This window comes from Catharus ustulatus, chromosome 1 (assembly GCF_009819885.2).
Source record: "Catharus ustulatus isolate bCatUst1 chromosome 1, bCatUst1.pri.v2, whole genome shotgun sequence".
Classification (NCBI taxonomy): domain Eukaryota; kingdom Metazoa; phylum Chordata; class Aves; order Passeriformes; family Turdidae; genus Catharus; species Catharus ustulatus.
In genome coordinates this window covers 92,889,100-92,908,360 of record NC_046221.1, presented here as the reverse complement: position 1 = coordinate 92,908,360, position 19,261 = coordinate 92,889,100, and the positions used below count along the sequence as shown (strand labels likewise).

Here is a 19,261-nt window from a genome sequence, read left to right as displayed (position 1 = left end):
CAGCTGGTTGTTTTTTCATGGAAACTATGTTAACAATTTGCATTCAGCTTGTAACTCAAAAGGTTGTGTTTGCAGCTAGGTGAGATTGCTTCATACAGTATTTTCAGGAAACTTGGAAGAAAACAAAAATGAATGTCGTGTGAATAGCACAAATGCAGATCTCTTTGGAAGAAGCTGAGATATCAATTGAATTAAGGTTTCAGGAACCTTGGAGGATTTTAAATGCAATGACGTGTCCTAGATTTAATTGTGCTTTGCTTATGGGAAAATCTATTCCTTGATATGTAGAAGGAGACATTCGAGTTGTAAGAAGTTTATATGTATTTAACTGTAGTGATTTGTTGTTTCAGAATTTTAATTTGCAATGTGTTTTGGGTGTAATGAAGTGGGTATAATATATAATATATATATTATATATTATAATATATAGCAGTTAACTTTGTTTTCCCTCTTTAAAATCCCCCCCAGCTGGCTCCCAGAAGCCCAGGTCATTCAGAAGGCACTCAATTCTGCAGCTAACAATGTGTACCAGTATGGCCGAGAATGGATCACACACAAGGTAAGAGTGAGCTGTCGAAAAACTCCCAATTCTTTGTTTGCTTGGGTTTTTTCCATTTCTTGTATTTAATAAAAGTAAAAAGAAATAAAAATACGTTTGTCAGTAGTTCTTTTCCATGTGTATAACTATGTTGTTGACAGATCTATACCTTCCACTCTGGTTTGGGACTTTTGAAAGAAGAGTAGGAGTAATTTCAGTAGTCTTTTCTGTTCAGAGGATAGTTTAATTTTAGGAACTGAATAATCCGTCATCATTCTAATAATTCCTAGTGAAAATACATCAAATAAAATTGAGTAATTTTTCTTTTTGAACTAGATTTAGTTGTCCTGTTACAGACAATGTAGACTTTTATTGCGACCACCGCCACTCCCTCTCCCTTAATTTCTGTGTGGGCTGGGTGTGCTACACTGGACTTTTTTTTTTCATCATTTGTATGGTTAAGCTAACTTTCTTCAGAAGAATTTGCCAAGGTTCTTATTTATATGTGTGATATCTAGCACACCTGTCAAACTATTTGAAATATTTACTCGATATGATCTGGGGTTTTGGATTAAGCATTTTAGAGACAGCATTTTTCAGTGCAGAAAGAAGTCCTTAGTGCAGCAGAATATTTTTCTAACAAAGTCTTTGTATTGGGAACTGTGTTGTCTCAAGTGTGTATTTCATACTGATGCTAATTTTTCTAATAACTTGGGTTTGAAATGTGCCTTTACAGAGGATCTTATGTTATTCCTCAGCTTGAAGTTCATCAGTAGATGCCTGCTTTGTTCTGTCCTGTATAATAAAAGATTTTTATGTGTTTTAGCTCCATAAGATTTTAGGAGAAAAAGTAAATAACACTGCTGTGATTGAAAAACAAGTGCTGGAGCTCTGGGACAGGCTTTATCACTCTTGGTTTGTGAAGGTGGGTAACTTATTTAAATGGTATTCATGTAAACTATCACTTAGTACTATGAGATAATTGTGCTAAGTATGCATTTCTCAGGAGGAATTTAGCAGAAAGTTGGAAAGTTGAGTGAAGATTGGTAAAAAAAAGGTAAAAATTTCAAATGTGTAAGACACGTAGTTCTAGAGTCACAGTTTTAGTATAGCCAGAGCTGTGTCCTACACTTAAGTGTGTTTTTGTGTGTGCCATTTGACAGTTTTCTCACTTTTTATAATTAGTATTTCATAGTTTAGCACTTTCTGCTGAATTTTTGTGTTGTTGAAGTCTTGAGAAAATGCAACTGGTCTTCCACATGATCTGTGTAACTTTTGTTAATTTGCAATTGTGAGAAAGTTACTGTCCTTTCATTAAGTTTCTTACAATGCATTTTTGCAGCCATATTATAATGGATTCTGTACACTGAATCCTGAAAAGTTCCTAAAATTTGTTATGCTGCCAGTGCTGTTTGCCTTTTAAAGGAAAAAGCAATTATTAGCCATTGTGCAATGGAGATACCAAATCCAGAAGTGATATTCCTGAAATACTTCTGTGTATTTAAATTATTTCTTTATGCAGTTATTCTTCAAGTAACTCTAAATTTCCAAGAAGATCTATCTCTGCATTAAAGAAATACAGTTTTTGTGTAGAACTAGATGAACAGATGATAGGTTTCCATACAGTCTCCACAAGGCCTGTTGGAGGGAGGTTCTTGATTTTTGACTATTCAAATGTATCTACTCTAAATAAATTGCTAACTCAGAAGAAAGGTCTCTGTGTTGCCAGTGGATTGTTATAAAAGGTTACTAAATGTGCATCACAAAGTGTAACAGTGCATATAGAGAGAATTGGTAATAAGCAGGAAATGTAATGCTCTTAGATAAATCAGTGTAGGGGCTGCACTTGGAATGTTATTTGCCATGTGTGGCAAAATAGGTGCTTTATTTTGAATGCAGACTGCTAAGGCTAAAATTGTGCAGAAAGTTTTAACAAGTAGTGGAATGCTTATTGTAAAAATCAGAGTTAAGAACATGAGAAGTCTCCATCTATTAAAGACTAGGAGGTTGTAGTCAGCAGGTTTGCTTAAGCTTGCTTACAGAGAGTTTTGGCATCCTTCTCTGAAACACTTGTCACAGTCCCAGATGGAATCAAATAGCCTCATTCAAGATGATAAACAGGTAACATTCACTGGGCAATAGGCAACCTCATAATTTGGGAGGAGCCACTTAAGGAATTAGCTGTTGTTTTTATGGCCATGTCCTGTTGTCTTGTGTTGCAGTTACAAAGGTGTGTAGTCAGAAAAAATCCTCATGCATCCAGTTTTAGTTTTAGGTTTAGTGTGATTGAACATTGCTGTGGAGAGATAGAAACTAATAGTGAGAAAACTAGTTGTTTGGACTTCTGCTTGCATTTTCTTTATGGGCTGTACTGGGAAAACTTGTATGTTGCAAACTGAATTATGTAGTCAATAACTGAAACCATTATCTCTTTCTTGTGTGCTTTCATTACGAGTAAAATAGATACAATATAAGCCGCAACATTTTACTAAAATTTTGGTCCGAACCCAGAAGTGCGGCTTATAATCGGGTGTGGCTTATATATGGACAAAGAACAAAAAGTTGCTGTTTTAGTTTGGAGGACAGGTGTCTGCTGAGAAAGGCAGGAACTTCTCTTTGAAATGGAGAATGTAAAACCCCTCCCTCCAAATTATTATAATTTTGAAATCAAGGGGCTCTCAGGCAGATATGGGAATCAGGAATAACAGTTCTTTTCTAGGGAAATTAATTATAATCAGGTGCGGCTTATATATGGACAAAGAACGAAAAGTTGCCGACACCTGGAAGTGCGGCTTATAATCGTGAAATTACTGTAATTTTTAACAGAAGTGAATTAGTACAACATACTAAATTATAATTAAATGGAATAATTAACTTCAGTTTTCTGTCAGATTGTAATTTTTCTGGTGTACAGAGTATTTCCAGATATTTTTGGGGATGCCAGTTAAAGCAACTGTAAATATTTAGATTCATGTTTGATCTATTCCTCGTTAAGATAACATCACTCTAAAGCATTAGCTTTTGGCGTTCTCAAATCTCTAAATGTTATTTGAATGTCTATTTTCTTTGTTTTTAAGAATGTAACACATTCTGGAAGACACAAAGGGCACAAGTGGCACATAAACCGTCAGAACAGCTGGCTTGGAGATATTCTGGACTGGCAGGATGTTGCATCATTTGTTCACGATAACATTGAAACATTTCTCTCGGTACGTATTCTTTGCACTTACAATGGAATTGGTGTAATTTTTAACTGATAGCAGTTTCTCCTTGGAGTACCACTAAGGCTATGGATTCAAGTAAATGGAAAATTATGGAAATGCTGTTAGTGTAATTTACAATTACCTAAGTGTTGCTACCCTATTCAAGATACAACTGTAAAACAAACAGAAATGTTTACGATAAAGAAGTTTTTGCGCTTTCAGCATCTTCAGGCCAGCGTCCCAGACGTCTTCCTGAGGCAGATTGTTACTGTGTCACCTGCAAGCTGATTTTCAGTGCATTATTTTATGTAGTCTTTTCTCTTTGAGGAAGAAACCACTTGGTTTAGGTTATAACTGAAGAAGCTATTGACTAAGAGGTTGTGGAAACAAAACCAAACAATAAAAGTGGGGGGGATATTTTTTTTTTTGTCTCAAAGTATTACTGTTTGTTGGTTTGAAATCAGCTTATTTTTCTCTTCTTTTGTGAAGGTTCTGTGGAGAACTAAATGAATGATTTACACACTGGGTTCCTGAATAAAAATATTTCACTTTATGAGCAGAAAAAGAGGAACCATTGAAAGCAATCCAAACTGAAGTGTTTCACTAAAAAAATCATGTTAAATCCAAAATGTTTATTACAGAGTCAGTCTTCAGTTTTGGAAGAATTATTATTTATACCTAACTGGCACTATAGCAGATCTGTGGATGCAGCTAAAGATAATATTTACCTCCAAGCAGTTCTTGGTTTAGACTGATAGGCCTGTGTGCTTTTTCTGTCCTCCCCCAATTGCTGCTTAAATTGTTGCAGCTTCTGCCAAAGAAGATGTGAGACAAACAAGAGTTGAGAGAAGGTTTTTGAGAGAAGGTTTGCATTGCAGTAAATCTTTCTTCAGTTAATTATGAAATTTGCTTAATAATTTCTCAATGTTGGCCATGCATGCTTGAGGCAGAGGGTTTAAAAATGCAAGCACATTTTGATTTAAATTTAATGTGGAGTTTCCCTCTAGGCAAGAGGCACTGAAGGAGGAAAAACTACCTGATAAGAGGTAGCAGCATTGCTGCACAGTGCTTAGAAACCATGATGTAAAGTGTGCTTCAGTAATCTAAGCAGGCTAGAGAGAGGCAAAGAAAAGTGTAAATGGAATAAATATTTAAGAATGAAAAACATTAATATTAAAAATTTTCATCTAGCTAACTTGCTTGCTCTACTTCTAAAACCTGGTGTAGAAGTCCAAGAAAATAGTGCCGGCAATTGACTTGCTTTCCTGTTTATTTCCAGGAGCTCATTACTCATCAGCTGTGGGGAAACACCTGTCTTTTTTCTCCATACACTCATGTCCTTAATAGCAGACTGTAAACCAGTTAGCTTAGTATAAAGTTCTAAATCCTGATTTCACATTCTTACTGGGCAGCATTTTCTTTCCTGGCTTGCTCATCTACAGTGCATTGCATAAATACTACTCACACTAATTTTAAATTAAAATTGATGAAAATACAGTCTCTGTTCTTGTTTATGTCATTAAACTTGGAGATATGAAAATAAGAACAACTTTTGTTTAAGTCTGATATGTTTAAGCAAGTTCCTTACCTAGCCTTAGTTACACAGCAGCTTTACTGTATTCAGGATTCATGTTCTTACCAGAGCATGAAAACCTTTCTGCTGCTATTTTGAAGTGGAACAATGGGTTATTAGAATGGTATACTGAATTGGGAAGTGTTAATATTTTAAATTATGTGAGTGCTTTTGGGTGTGTGTTCTGGGGATTTAATTTTTCTTTTGCTTAGATTCTTTAGTTTGGGCTTTTTGTTTTTTTGCTTTTATCGTATGTTATGGAACTTTGAGTGGGATGTAGACCAGATTAGATGGGGCTTTGAGTAACTTGGTCTAAGGAAGGGTGGCCCTGCCTGTGGCAGGGGGTTTTGAACCAGATGATCTTTAAGGTCCCTTCCAACCCAAACTCTTCTATCTTTATTTTTTGGTTGAGTGTGTTGTTAATGGGGAGAGTGAGGTTGAACACTTGAAATCAGTGCTAGCTTGCAGTTCTTAGGAATATAGTAAGACATAGTACAGTCCCAAAGCTGTGTTGACAGTTTTTTGATATACAGATAATTTAAAGACAATGAGATAGCTGTAAAGAACTGTGTAAAGGAGCAGATATACAGCTGTAATGAGATTTCCTCCACTTTTGGAAAAGAATAAATGTGTATGATTACACTATTTGCATGTAACAATATTTATGCATGGATTGAATGTCCCTAAAAATAACTGTCTTGCTAGCCCCTTGGCTTTCTGAAGTATTTCAGAATAGAACAGATGACAGTTTTCTGTGAAAATACAGCTGTTTGACAATGTCATATTACAGCCACAAGAAGATAAGCTCTTCTCCAGTGATGGAAGTCATAGGAAATATTCTTCCTCCTTAGTATGAGAAGGAGTGTTTGCTGTAAGAAAACTGTTAAGAGAAGACAGATGCTAGTGTTTCACTTCAGGCTTTTCCCCTAATGGAAGAAATTTTCATTTTAGAGTTGAAAGCATATAATTAAATCACTGATATAGGTGTACTGGGGAATTGCTGGTGTTCATTTAATTTGTAACAACGTGCATGAATTCAACTTTGCAACTTTGAGAAGCAGGAAAAGCTTGAAGACTTCTGTACCTCCCTCAAAATGTGCTGTTCATTATGGCAGATATACTTAGCTGTGGTTTGATGTAGACAGACCTTAATTATTTTAAAGTAATTGGCTATATAAACATGTAAATTGGCTGAAGATTTAATATGAAGATAAGCTTTTCCAAGTCTTCAGTTGTCTTTTTTTTTCTAAAAGCTTTGGTGTTAGCAGCACTGCTGCCTTTTTCCAGTATTAGAAGCAGTAGTGTTAAAAACCAGCATAATATAATCAGTGATGTGTTTCTGAAGTGGGGTTTAATTAATCTCATTCTTGTCAGAGAGAGCAAGAGTGGATCCTCACTTTATGCCTTTTATTTTGCACCCCATACTCCGCTCTAAGGTAGTTTATCAGATGGATGAAATAGGCAGCATGTAGCTGGACTATTAATATTTAATTTCTGAAAAATAAAAAAGACTTGTTCTTTTCTCACTCATCTGGTTTTCCATTCATAGCCCTTTTTCTCCGTTTCTTGTATGTTTGTAGCATTGAGAAAGTGAATTGCTGCTGGCTAAATCTGGGAGTGACTCAGAACTCACTTGATGTTACATGAGACATTGCTAATGTCTTCTTAATATGATCTTTTGGCTCCTTGCACAAGAATACTCATCATTCCACCAGCAGGTGGTATCTCATTCAGAGACCTCCCAGACAGGAAGACAGAAGACCATCTCAGAGATAATACACAGCAAGCTTCAGCTTAGTTAGGTTTCCCTTTCTATGCTTTTAGCATGAGTGATCTGTGCATTTTAAATCAAGTCAACTTCTCAAATATTTCACTGAGTTACTACATAACCTAATATTTTTCTCTGGCTCTTGTAATTTCTTCAAGTAATCTCATAAGTTTATAGCTAATTCAGTCCATTTATCAGTAATATATCAACTAGCATGTTAGGGTTTTGTTTATTTTAAATCTTTGCGTTCAGTTTTATTCCCCTTATACAGAATTGAGTTAGGTATATAGTTTTATCTCACTTCCAGAAGTTTGCTGACTTGAAGTTCTCAGCAAATTACTGTTTTGGTCAAGTTCCTTTTAACCTTTATTTTCGGGTGTTGACCAATTAAAAAAAGGCCAAGAGGACACCCTAGATGCCTGAGACATTCTGTGCAATTTTGCTTTCTTGCCTGTAACAGATTGGAAAGGCACAGTAACTGATGCTGGTGGTGGCACAGCGCAGTGTGATGCATAAAAGAGTCCTGAGTTCTGTACGGCTTTGCAGCTCTTTTAAACACTGATCCCCTAGGACTGCTTACAATGGTTTGGGGAAAGAGGTGTGGTTTTCTGTTATTCGATAGTAAAACAGTAACTAAAAATAATGTAACATTATTGCATAAGTATTTACGCTTCCTTGTGACTTCGTTGTGTTTTGGGGGAGAGCTCATCTGGCAAGTTGTTAGCAATTCTTTATGTGTAATAGGTGAGTTCAGCTGCAGTAGGCTCTGGGAATCAAACAGCATTATGAACTCTTAGGTGCAACTGCATGTAATTTGATTTTGTGAGAGTTAGGGAAGTATTTGAGCACATTCTGATACTGTATTCAGTAATAATTAATGTCTGCTATGTCTGTCTTCTCACCTTAGCTATGAAAAGCTTGTATCTTGAAATTTTAATGATACATACGTCTAATGAGGAATTACTCTGTAGTTGGAGATGAGTCCTAAAAGATGTAGTTGCTTTCATAAGACATACCAAAGCTGTAGAAAGGCACTATCTGAACTTACTCTGAAGCAGATCCTGATGATAACTAGTTCAACAGTTCCAATCAATGACTCCACCAAACAACAATTTTCAGCCATAGGAGAGCCATTCCTGATGTTGACTGAACAACCTGACACCTACATTCAAACTACCTGCAGTTGTATACTCCTGCTTATCAGCCCTCAGGCTAAAGCTTCTGGGGAATGTTTAATAAATCCTGCCTATACTGAGAAGAGAAACATGTTATTTTGAAGAAAACTTTCACAGTCCCACCAGTTCTGTGCTCTCCTCTGGCAGATGGAAAAAGCCCCTCTCCTTGTGAACTCTGCCTGGTATCAGCTCAGCTGAAGTGTTGAAAGTGAGGGTTTTAAAAATTGTTGTGATTACTAGTTAGAAGGCTGTTAAATCAGGCTAGTTTTACTCTTTAGAGCAAAGCTTTACTAGACCAGTTCATGCTTCATGCCAGTGCTTTGCTTTCCAGTCTCCTAATCATTATCATTGTGTTTTGAAAGTGGTCAGTCCTCAACAGTCATGTCCTGCATGAGCTGTGAGGCTAAAAAACCAGCATGATGGTGCTGTGTGTTTGGCACCAACAGAGGTTGTACTCAATGGGCTGAGTCACAGGAGTCTAAATGAACTGGCTCAAGAGCTCTTAGGTATGCAAATCTGGAACTTAAAGGACATCATCTTCCCTCAAATTAAGGAGCTTTTTCTTTTATAAGGTGTTTTTATTCTGGACTACTCCTGTCCTTTGACCTCTTCCCTGGACTATATGCTGTGATAGTTGGGAACAGTGTTATTTTTCCAGGTCATGACAGATGCCTTTTCTTGTTAGCCTGTTGTATTCCCCCCGCCTCCTTTCTTGAAGGAAAAGCAATCTTCCTAACACACAAAGTTGTTCATCTTCAATGCCTTCTTACTCAAAGCCCTGCTCATGTTTCAGGGGCCTTTGTTTTCAACCTGTGTCCCTATTTTCAAGGCTTTTGCTGCTATACTGTGATTAAACTCCACAGAATAACAGAACACCTATGGCACAGAAGCTCCTGTTCACTCACCATGTTCTATTAACAAGCTTAAGTATCTGGGAGGAGAACCTTGCATACAACTGAAGGGCTGCTATTAGCAGCAATAGCACTATCCTTCCTGAATACCACCTGGAAGGCCTCTGCTTTAGCTACAAACCATCCTCTCAGAATTCACTGTTCTCTCTGTCTACAGTCTTCATAATATAATGTGCATATGGTAATGTTACTTGGGGGCTGCATGAATTTGTAACACTGCTGCACCCCTAGAATGGAATAATAGGCCATTGCAAGAAGCAAAGGGACAGGTACCAGTGGGAGAACATTTTTCAGCAGTGCCCTCTTCACTTCTAACTTCAGTTGAATTCTCAAGAGACACTAATACAATCTGTACAAAAAATGAGCTTTGACATTCATAATTGACATTAAATAGTAGGAAGCATGAAATAAGTAGGTCTTTCTGTGTTGTAATTCCCTGCCATTTTCTCTAGCACTTATTCTCTCTCAAGTTCATGCTTAATAAACTATGTTTAATATGTTTAATGTGATTCACTCACTCCTAAAGGAGAGGTGATCACATGGCTTACACTCCTTTGTCTGCTTTACAAATGCTGACTGCTAAGGAAGATTTTTTTGGTTTTGTTTTAGAGAGTTTTTGGTTGGTTGGTTTTGTTTTAATTCAGTCTAATTGCTATTTGTTAAACCAAGAATAACAGTTGCTAGTTTTGAAGTCTTCACTTACAGCTTTGAACCTGAAGGGCTTTTGTGTCAGAGCTTTTACAGTTTTTGCACTTACATTAGTTAGTCTGAAAGAACATTTGTTTGTGATCTTGCTTCTTTTATATATTAAAAATCACTTCAGCTTACACATTCTTACTGTATTCATTCTGAATGAAATATTTATTTGAAGCTAGTGTGCATTGCATTTAGGATGCTTCTATTGGATGCTTCTTTTGATGCATCAAAACTAGTCTTTACTATACGTAACCATAAGCAGTCAGTTCCCGGGGCCAGTACAAATTTTAATAGATTATCTAATATTGTTTGATTTATTTTTAATAATTGCTAACTGATGCAGCCTTACTAAAAACCACAGCTTCTGCATTTCTCTGTGAATTTTATTAAAAACATGCATTTCATTACAATGAAAACTTTTAACAAATTTATTGAAGTAGTAATTTTATTATTTAATTTGGAATGTCAGATTTATTTCTACCTAGTGATGTTACTCCTTGTTATTTGTTCTTAAAGTTTCTGCTTTTGAAAAGGTGAATATTTTCTCACAAGACAAGATCTGCTTGACAGCAATGTTAATCACAATAAACAGGTGTCACCACTTCTAGTTTCTTTGCAATTTTACATAATAAAATTTTGAATACTGAGAGAAAAATTCCAAAATATTATAAACAGCTACATAGAAACTTACCTTTGGTAATATGGATATTTTCACTTAATATTACCTGCTGTGGCATAGGAGTGAGGGAAGATTTTTTTTTTTTTTTTAAAGTCCTCTTTGTATAGCTTGATGGAACTGAATCACACAGCAAGCAATTCTTTGTCCTTTCTAATAGCATCCAATGTCTAACTCTGTCTTCTCTTCCCCCTCCTTTTTCAGATCCTGGAGTCTCTGTGGATAGTGATGAGTCGCAACGTGAGCCTCTTGTTTTCTACAGTTACAGCATTAGTGACAATCCTCTTCCACAGTGGGACGGCTCTTCTCAATTTTGTGCTTTCAGTGGTAAGTAGTATGTCATTGATTTACATGGTCCATTTTACTAGAGCAGTCTAATTGCACATATTGTAACAATGAAAATTCAAACCTAAAGTACTGAAAACATCTTCTAGACTTACCTAATACAAAAATTCTTTAAGATTTTGCAGATTCACTATCTGTTTGGGGGCATTCTAGATGGAGGAAAAGATTAGGGGGTAGTAAGTCTTCCCATCATTCTATTAGTGGAAAATTTTTGTTTCAGGCCTTTAAGGTACTAAGCTGTAGTTTTTAATATCCTACATGACTGCTGAAATATTATGGCATGTCTGCATAGGCATAGCTCTATACAAGCCATTGCTTTTAGGAGATGGAAACAATTTTTGCAGCGAAATCACCAATTTTGTCCTCTAGTTGTCGTCCATGAAAAAGATTGCATGAGAGTATTTTATTGCTTCCTTAGTCCACAACTTCACCCAAGATGGCACATTTAAAACTGTGTCCAAAGAGTTAGTATACAAAAATTGCAGGCTTGAAAACTAATTGCCAATGATTTCAAGTACTCAGGCTGATACCAAATTTATCTTTAGATGCCTAATGACTTACATCAAGTTTATTGCATGCTGTTGCTCTGATGCATGATCCTGACTTTTTCTGCCAGCAGGGTCCTGCCTCTTGCTGAGGCACTGTGCAGTCAGCTGGTTTAGCAGAGGTAGCTGGGATCTTGCTGTGTTGGAGTTCTTTTAAAGATTAGATGCTTGAACCATACTTCTATTTTTTAATTTTTTAGGTCCTAGTTGCTACAGAAAAGTTTTTACTAGTTTGGGGTGGCACAAACTAACTTAAATTTTCCAACAAGCTTATCTACTGACTAAATTTCAGTCCAGTTTTAGTCATCTTGGATAGAAATTAAAATACAGAATTTTATTTTATGTTTAAATAATTGTTCTTTAAAGCATGGAAATAATGGACACTTTGTTCGCAACATCCATTTTGAAAAATAGCTCTTCTGTCAAAATGCTAAATAGGAATGTCAATCTGTGTAGCACATCCATCCATGATCCAGTTAGACTGTGTTCAACAGACTTTTGAAAACTGATCCTTAGTTACAGAAATGTCACTTGTATTTCACTTCTGAATGCAAGTTTGTCTGCACACGTTTGCGCATGGATGTATGCCTTTGCGTGGTTATATAATTGTGCATGTGTGTATACTCATATATGCACACAGTCACTCACTCTGCTCATATTCTCTTACAAAGACTGGAAGAGAAAAAAGCTCCATTTGGCTGATGGGCATCTAGAGACCTGCAGGGAATGTACAGATTTTGGATGCTATTAAACACACAGCTAAACAAACAACCAGAAAACCCAAAACAAGCAAAAAGCTCCCAACTCACAAAAACCCTGAAGCTTTTCAGCAGAAAATTGAGTATGAAAAGCAGATAAAAAATATTTACAGAATCAGTGGACCTGATGCACAAGTAATTAGGTTGTGTGTTTCTTGATACCTGTGGAAATGCTGAATTATCATTTTGGTGTAGAGAGTGTTTACCCAGAATTTTTTCCTTGAATTCAGTCTATCCCTCTTCAACTTAGAGTATTAGTGTTTTCAGCTACAGGATAAATTCTACAGCATGAAATAGTAACCCATCAGTTATTTAACTATGGAAAGGCCTTATTGTTCTGTTTTTAGTAAATTCTTCCTCATAGTCAATGGCAGGATCTTGAATTGTTGCTTAGGAAACAATGTAGATATCTCAGATATCCTGTAAAAGAGGTCTGAAAGCTTTTAGCCTCCAGTTGCTCTGAGATTGTACATGTCTTTCGCTGCTGAATGTAGTAAAGAGGTTATTCTACGTGTTAGAGGAGTCAGCAAGGCATTGGATAATACATTATTATATTCTGTGACTACAGCTTCTTTTTGCATTTCTACACCTATTGTGATAAAGGAAATACATTGGTTTCCTAAAAGGCACATATTCCAAAATACAGTTCATTTTGTATGGTGCTGTGGTTACATCCATCTTCTTTTAGCAGAAATTGAGTGAGGTTTATACATTCTCCTGGCTTGTAGTTCAGCTTAACACCATTTTATTCCACTGCTGTTCATTCCCAGCCATCGCTTTAGCTTTTGCCCTTCAGGTGGCTATGTTTGTCTTGTGTCTGCTTAAGAAAGAGTTTCTTTTGTAAACATTGGGGAAGAACAGTCAGGATAAGCAGATATTATACTACTGTACTTAGAGCAGTATGCTGCTCTCTGTACTGAAAACTGCACATGCAGAAGGATCTGTAGGCTGAGCTCAGTGGAAGGAAGGTGCAACGTCATCTGGGTGCCTGCTTCAGTATAGAATTTTCTAGTGAAATCAGGAAATGTTGTAGTAGCTTAGAAATGGCAGAGCCCATGAAGGAAGGAAAATAAGCATAATTGCAGAATTACAAAGGGTGTTAAAATGTGATTTAAGTTTTAAGGTTCTTTTACTTGAAGGTGTAACAAAACATAACTGATGCTGCTTCTGGCACTAGACTATTTCCAATTAAAGCAAGGCTTAATTATTGTTATTATTTTTTTGAAACTCAAAATGAATGTTAACAGCATGCTATTAAAATCTGCTAATATAATGACTTGTTTTATTAGCTAGATTGGTTTATCTCCCAAGGCAGAAGCTAAACACCTGGGGGGATGAAATGTAGCTTAAACCAATATGTGACGTTTTGGACAGGGGTCATTATAGGTCAGTAGTTGAATGTGACGTTAAAGCCTGGGAGAGCAGGGTAGGGGGAAAATGGTAGTAGCATTTTACTGAGTATGAAGAAATTTGGAACAGAGACAGATGCCATTTTGAGATTGGTAATATTGTAATGCTGTCTGCATTTTGTTTTCTGAGCATCTTCAGAAGGAGTGAAGGAAAAGAACAAGAGGTATTTCTAAGCTGGATAAAATGCTTGAAAGTAAGAGACTTATGGAGGTCAGGCTGTTTGGCTCATAAAAAAAAAAGATAAGAAATGTGGTTTATTCTAGAATACAATGGTTGGAAACAGGGAAAGTGAAAGAATTCTTTCTAATCTTGGGAGGAGAGAAAAAATATCTGAGTCTTGTACATGAAGCAAGTATAAGCCATAGCTTACGTTTGGAGCATACAGAATGGATTTTTCTTGTTTGAGGTATTCTGTTTCAAGATGGACACAATTCTCTGATTTATTCTTATCCAAGAAATTGCTGAGCCTGCTCACAGGAAAATAAAAGAAACATAGTTGACTGCAACATAGAGGAAGCTAATCCAATCTGATTGTAATTGTTTTGTCTTTTAACTGCAACAGTGGAACTGCCATCACTTCTGCTGAGACTCATCATCAAACTCACAGGAGGAATATTCACTTAGGATTGCCAGCTTAACGTAAAATTTATGGTTGTAAATTTTTGTATAATTCATATCTGATACCCAGCTGCATAATGACTCTTGAGACAGCCCAAATTTGTTTGACGGTTTTGTTTGCTTGTCTTGAGAATAGATATAAGTATTCAGCAATTTTTTGATCTGTTAAACATGCTGAAAAAGAACCAAAGAGCCCCACAATTAGAATGTTCATCAGCGTTCTAGTTGTTTGGTCTAGATGTGACTTTGGAAAGAGGCTGAACAGAGGCAGTTGTTTTATAATGTCTAGCTGTAAATGTTAAGTCCTTTTGGGAGCAAGGGAGAAAATAACTGTTTCATCTCTGTTTTTCTGAATCCAGTCTTGTGTAAGAGTATCTTGGTCCTTTCCAGTAAAATGCAAGATCTGAAGTGTAGCTGCATACTCTAATTCTGTGAAGTATTTATTACCTTGTAATTTAAAACTTCAATTTGTTTTGCAGGTGATTTTTCTGACCACACTGTTCTACCTGTTGAGCTCCAGCGATGAGTATTACAAGCCAGTAAAATGGGTGATAAGCCTGACACCTTTGTCTCAGCCGGGTCCTTCCTCAAATATAGTTGGCCAATCTGTGGAGGAAGCAATAAGGTATATTGCTGATTTCTTGCCCTTTCTTGAAAATTCTTCTTTAAATTTGATGTGCAGTTGCAAATAATTAACAATGGCAGCAACTTGTGTTTCCAAGCTGAGTTGCAAAAAACATTTTATTGGTATTGGTGATTTTTTTCTCCTTTGATTGTGAGTAAAACAATTTGATCGTACTTGGCTAAAAATTTTCAGAGATTTGTGCTGTGATGAATACTAGTGTTTTGTGGAACTGCTATACCCAGGACATCCCTAACTCATCAGGAAGCCGTGTTTGCAGTTGTCTTGGCAGTAACAGCTGGTGCAGCTCAGTACAAGCAGATGCATGCAGCAAAACAGTAGAAATGGAGGACCTGACATTAGTGTGTGCACATTTCAGAATTATTTAGTTTGAAGTATTTTGTCTAATATTGGAGAATAAGTCCCCATTTGTACCTGGAATGTATTAGATATGCTTCTGGGGTATATTTTCCAGTTCAGTTTCACCTGAAAGAAATCTATTTAATGATCTCCATAAACCAAGTTGCATCAAAGGGAGCACCATGGGAGGGCTCTCCTTATCACGCTGGGAACACTATTGTGCTGCACCTACAGAGTTGCATCCACAGTGTTTCATGCTTAGTCACCATTTTCATGTGTTGGCCCTTAACTACTTCAGTAATTAAAGGAAAATTTTTTCATGGTTTTAAATATGGTTCACAAAGATTTCACAGTAAAGCTATTTTTGGGGTAGTGCAGTTAAGTTCATTCATCACAGGTGAATGAAATCATCAGTTTTCACCTGTTAGCAGCTTGACACACTAACATGCTGGTAATATAATAATCTGGATTTTAAATAAGGCATTTAAGTCATAGTGTACTTTTTCAAAGAAGTTGATGGTCTGGGCAAAGTGAACAGATTTCATGCTGAATTCTGTATACTGCTTTCTGTGTCATCTTGTGCATGCATGCAATACATGAGTAGGCTTTAAACTGCGGAGGTATTAGAGCTGCTTTTTCATTTTAACAGTGGCAAGGTTATATTATGTTGTGTAGGATCTTGAACAGGAATGCTAACTGCTATAGTCATTTGAAATGAAGGGGCAATTCAGGTAGAAAGCAACATATTTGGAATCCTGCCAAAAAGTTAATAGCCTTTCTCTTGAGTGACTGCTATTAAGTTTTCATTGATCACATGGTTAGTATCTCAGTTCTATCTTTTCTGAATAGTGTGAGTGGATTTAGAAACTAATACTTGTCTCACAAATTGTTCTCAAAGTTAGCCCATGGTAGAGGGGAATAGTGTGGAAAAGTAGGATATGGTTTATCATGGATACTATGTGAGGAGGATTGTATTAAATGCAGTAATAAGTTTACAGGTGTGTGACATAAGTGACCCAAGGTATTTCTCAGAATTGGAATGGAGGAAAGAAAGAAAATAATTTTAGACAAGCCACAGGAAAACGAGTAGGAAAGAGCCAGCATGCATCAGTAACTGCAAATATGAGGAAAAAGCCAGTGTCTGGAGAATGTGGAGTGGGAAACAGTGTCATACACAAGGGACCTCAGCCTGTGTTCACTAAGGTAGTCTGAATCAGTCACTCATATTTGATTGGAGTAGCCTGTACTTGGTGCTTCATTTGAATTCTTTGGAATGATTCTTCTAAAAGAGCCCAGGCCAGCAGGGCAGGGGAGCCCAGCAGAAGCAGGACTGGCAGTGCACGGGATCCCAACTGCATAGGGGAGGATAGCAGAAGCAGGAAGCCCAGTGATGCGGGGCTGCCCGGCGGCGGGGAGAAGCCCGGCAGAAGCAGGGCTAGCAGTCCACTGGAGCCCAGGAGAACCGGGGCCAGCAGCGGGGGAGAGCCCGGCGGTGCGGGGGCGAGCAGTGCCGGCCAGGGCGAGCAAATGTGGCAGCGGCGGTGCAGACGGGAGCGGGGGGCCAGGGAGCCTGGCGGCGGCGGCAGCAGCGGCTCCACCTGCAGGGCGAGCAAACGCGGGAGCGGGGAGCCAGGGAGCCTGGCGGCGGCGGCGGCAGCAGCACCACCCGGCCGGCCCAGCCGAGCCGTAGCGCCGAGCTGGGCCACCCGCCCCTGTCGGCAACCATGAGCGGGCCGAGCTTGCCTGACCCCGCCCCGAGCCAGTAAACCCCCCTATGCCGCGATCCTGTTACTAATTGGTAAATTTGTGAAAGCTGCGCACGGATTCTCGCTACGAACGAAAGTGCGGCTAATATTCGGGGTGCGGCTTATTTATTGACAAAGACAGCAACATTGTCAACGCACCAGAAGTGCGGCTTATACTCCGTGCAGCTTGTATTCGTGAAACTATTGTACTGTGATCTTCAGTACATAAATATGGTGAGTGTAGTAACAATTTCTCATAAATTTATACATGCCCAATCTGTTGCCATATGAAAAACAATTGCTACTTCAAGCCCTTTTCTTTTGTAGCAACTATTCTTTCTTTTTGGAGATGAGTTGTTGCTGCAGGGGTAGGAACCTAAAAATGACTTCTTCACCTCATCTGTAAATGGCACGCAAAATGGATGTTAGTTCCTGGCAGTAGGATGGAAGAGGCTCTGTGTTATGAATTGTCAAATAATGAAACATCTGTAGCTGCTGTCATCATTAGACTATGACAACATTACACAATATGAATTCACCCTCAAAATGTCCATGCTTTCAAGTTGACCAAAAAGATTAGATTAATAAATCTCAAAAGTTACCAGCTGTGTTCTAGCTCCCACCACTCTTCAGCAGGACATATCACATGCACAAAGCTAAGACAGCATCTAACTAGTCCTGTCTAGAGTGCAAGACATAGACCTAATCTCTGTTGCTCATAAACAAAATGACATAAAAATAATCATCCTCCATGTTGTCAGTCACTTCTGTGCACTTTTACTTAAAACGTGTTTGTGAAAAGCATTAGGAAACTTCAATGTAATAAGGAAGTCTGTTCCCTTGTGTACTTAGTAATTTATTTCAGAGGTAAAGAGCAAGGGGGAAAGGAGGGCAATTGGCAACTCATTTCTGTAGCTCAAGAAATCCCTTAATTTAAAGATATTACCCAGCAAGCTCTTAAACAGAGACCCTATCCCATTTCAGTTTCTCTCATCAGAACGGTGCTGTGTTTTTTATTTTATGGACTATAAATAGCTATAAATTTTATAAATGCTTTTCTAACTCCTTTAATGATGAGTTTGCAAATACAGTGACGGTTCTCTGTTCTCACAAATAGATTTATGAGCTATATAGGGGTAAGATCAGTTTTCCAGGCTGCTTTGAGCTAATTGTACTCTCACTGTTTCTGTCAAAATACCACAGATTATAAATTTGAACTTGAGTAGTGGGAATAAATAGATGCAGTTGTGGTGACATTATTGGAGTTTTGAAGAAGCTGAGTGTACTCCAAGAACTGCCAGCTGCAAACCATGGGATGAATTGCCCTCCTGGCCTTTGATAGGAAATTTATTCATCCAGGATGCCAGAGAAGCAAAATGCCAGTAGCATGTATCAGGTGGTGGAATCAAGCAGGGATTTCACAAGAGCATCATGCTATGCCTGAGCCAAGGGCTTGTTTGGCAAACCTAGTGGTACAAAGGCAGAGCTGTGCAAGACCGAAGATCATTTGGAGGCACCAGCCAGCACAACTCCACCAAGGACAAGTTGTGCTGGGAAAAGCATGAGGCTTGCTTTGAGGAAGTGACTGTCCTAGTAGGACCAGGGGACAGCAGTGACTGCCACTTGCTCTGGCTTTAGCCAGGCTTGTGACAGCCTCCCACAGTAACCATCTGGGGTGAGCATGGGCAGCAGAAGGGGATGGCTGCGGGAGCACTGCTGTGTGCTCAGCAGGACAAATCCAGCTCTGGGGATGCTGCTGCTGGTAGTGTGACTCAGGGCAGTGATGGGACTGATGCTGGTGATGGTCAGGAGTGAGGGCTTGGGTGATGGTGGGAAAGTCACCTTCTGCATGGCTATAGGTGCTCCTTCCCATCTGGGGATGGCGATGTCCCTTGCCACGTGGGGAAGGCAGTAGCTTGATGGAAGGAAGGTCCTCCTCTTCCCAGTCCTTGAGGCCTCAGTGCTATTAAACAGATGGCACCTTTTCATGAGGGGCAGTGGGAAAGAAGGGGCCATGCAACACTTGACAGTCAACGAAGGAACTCTAGGTCTGTTTTGGGACTGGAAGGCAAATGGTAACCTAAGGGATGATGACCTGCTGCTAGTGTGATGTTTTCCCATGTTTTGAGTGTTTCTGTAAGCTGGGCATTTGCCTTTACCCCAGATATCTGCCTTTGATTGGGTTTTCAGAGTTCTTGCAGGCAGTGCTGCCTGCGGCCAAGCAGCCCTCCAGATGGGAACTGACAGTGTTTGAAACAAACACAGATTTGCAAATTGGTCATAAACCAATTTTGAGTCACTTTCATCATGAAAATCCT

The 19,261-nt window shown here is 38.3% G+C and overlaps 1 protein-coding gene across 2 annotated transcripts in view; it reads left to right on the top strand.

Moving 5' to 3' along the window:
- TMEM245 (transmembrane protein 245) overlaps positions 1 to 19,261 on the top strand; it is an 84,446-nt gene that overhangs the window by 39,341 nt on the left and 25,844 nt on the right. For both annotated transcript variants that reach the window (XM_033051329.2, XM_033051322.2), the window contains 5 exons: positions 469 to 559; positions 1,365 to 1,463; positions 3,616 to 3,747; positions 10,745 to 10,867; positions 14,696 to 14,841. In XM_033051329.2, coding sequence (XP_032907220.1) covers positions 469 to 559; positions 1,365 to 1,463; positions 3,616 to 3,747; positions 10,745 to 10,867; positions 14,696 to 14,841 — 591 coding nt within the window. The remainder of the gene's footprint in view (positions 1 to 468; positions 560 to 1,364; positions 1,464 to 3,615; positions 3,748 to 10,744; positions 10,868 to 14,695; positions 14,842 to 19,261) is intronic.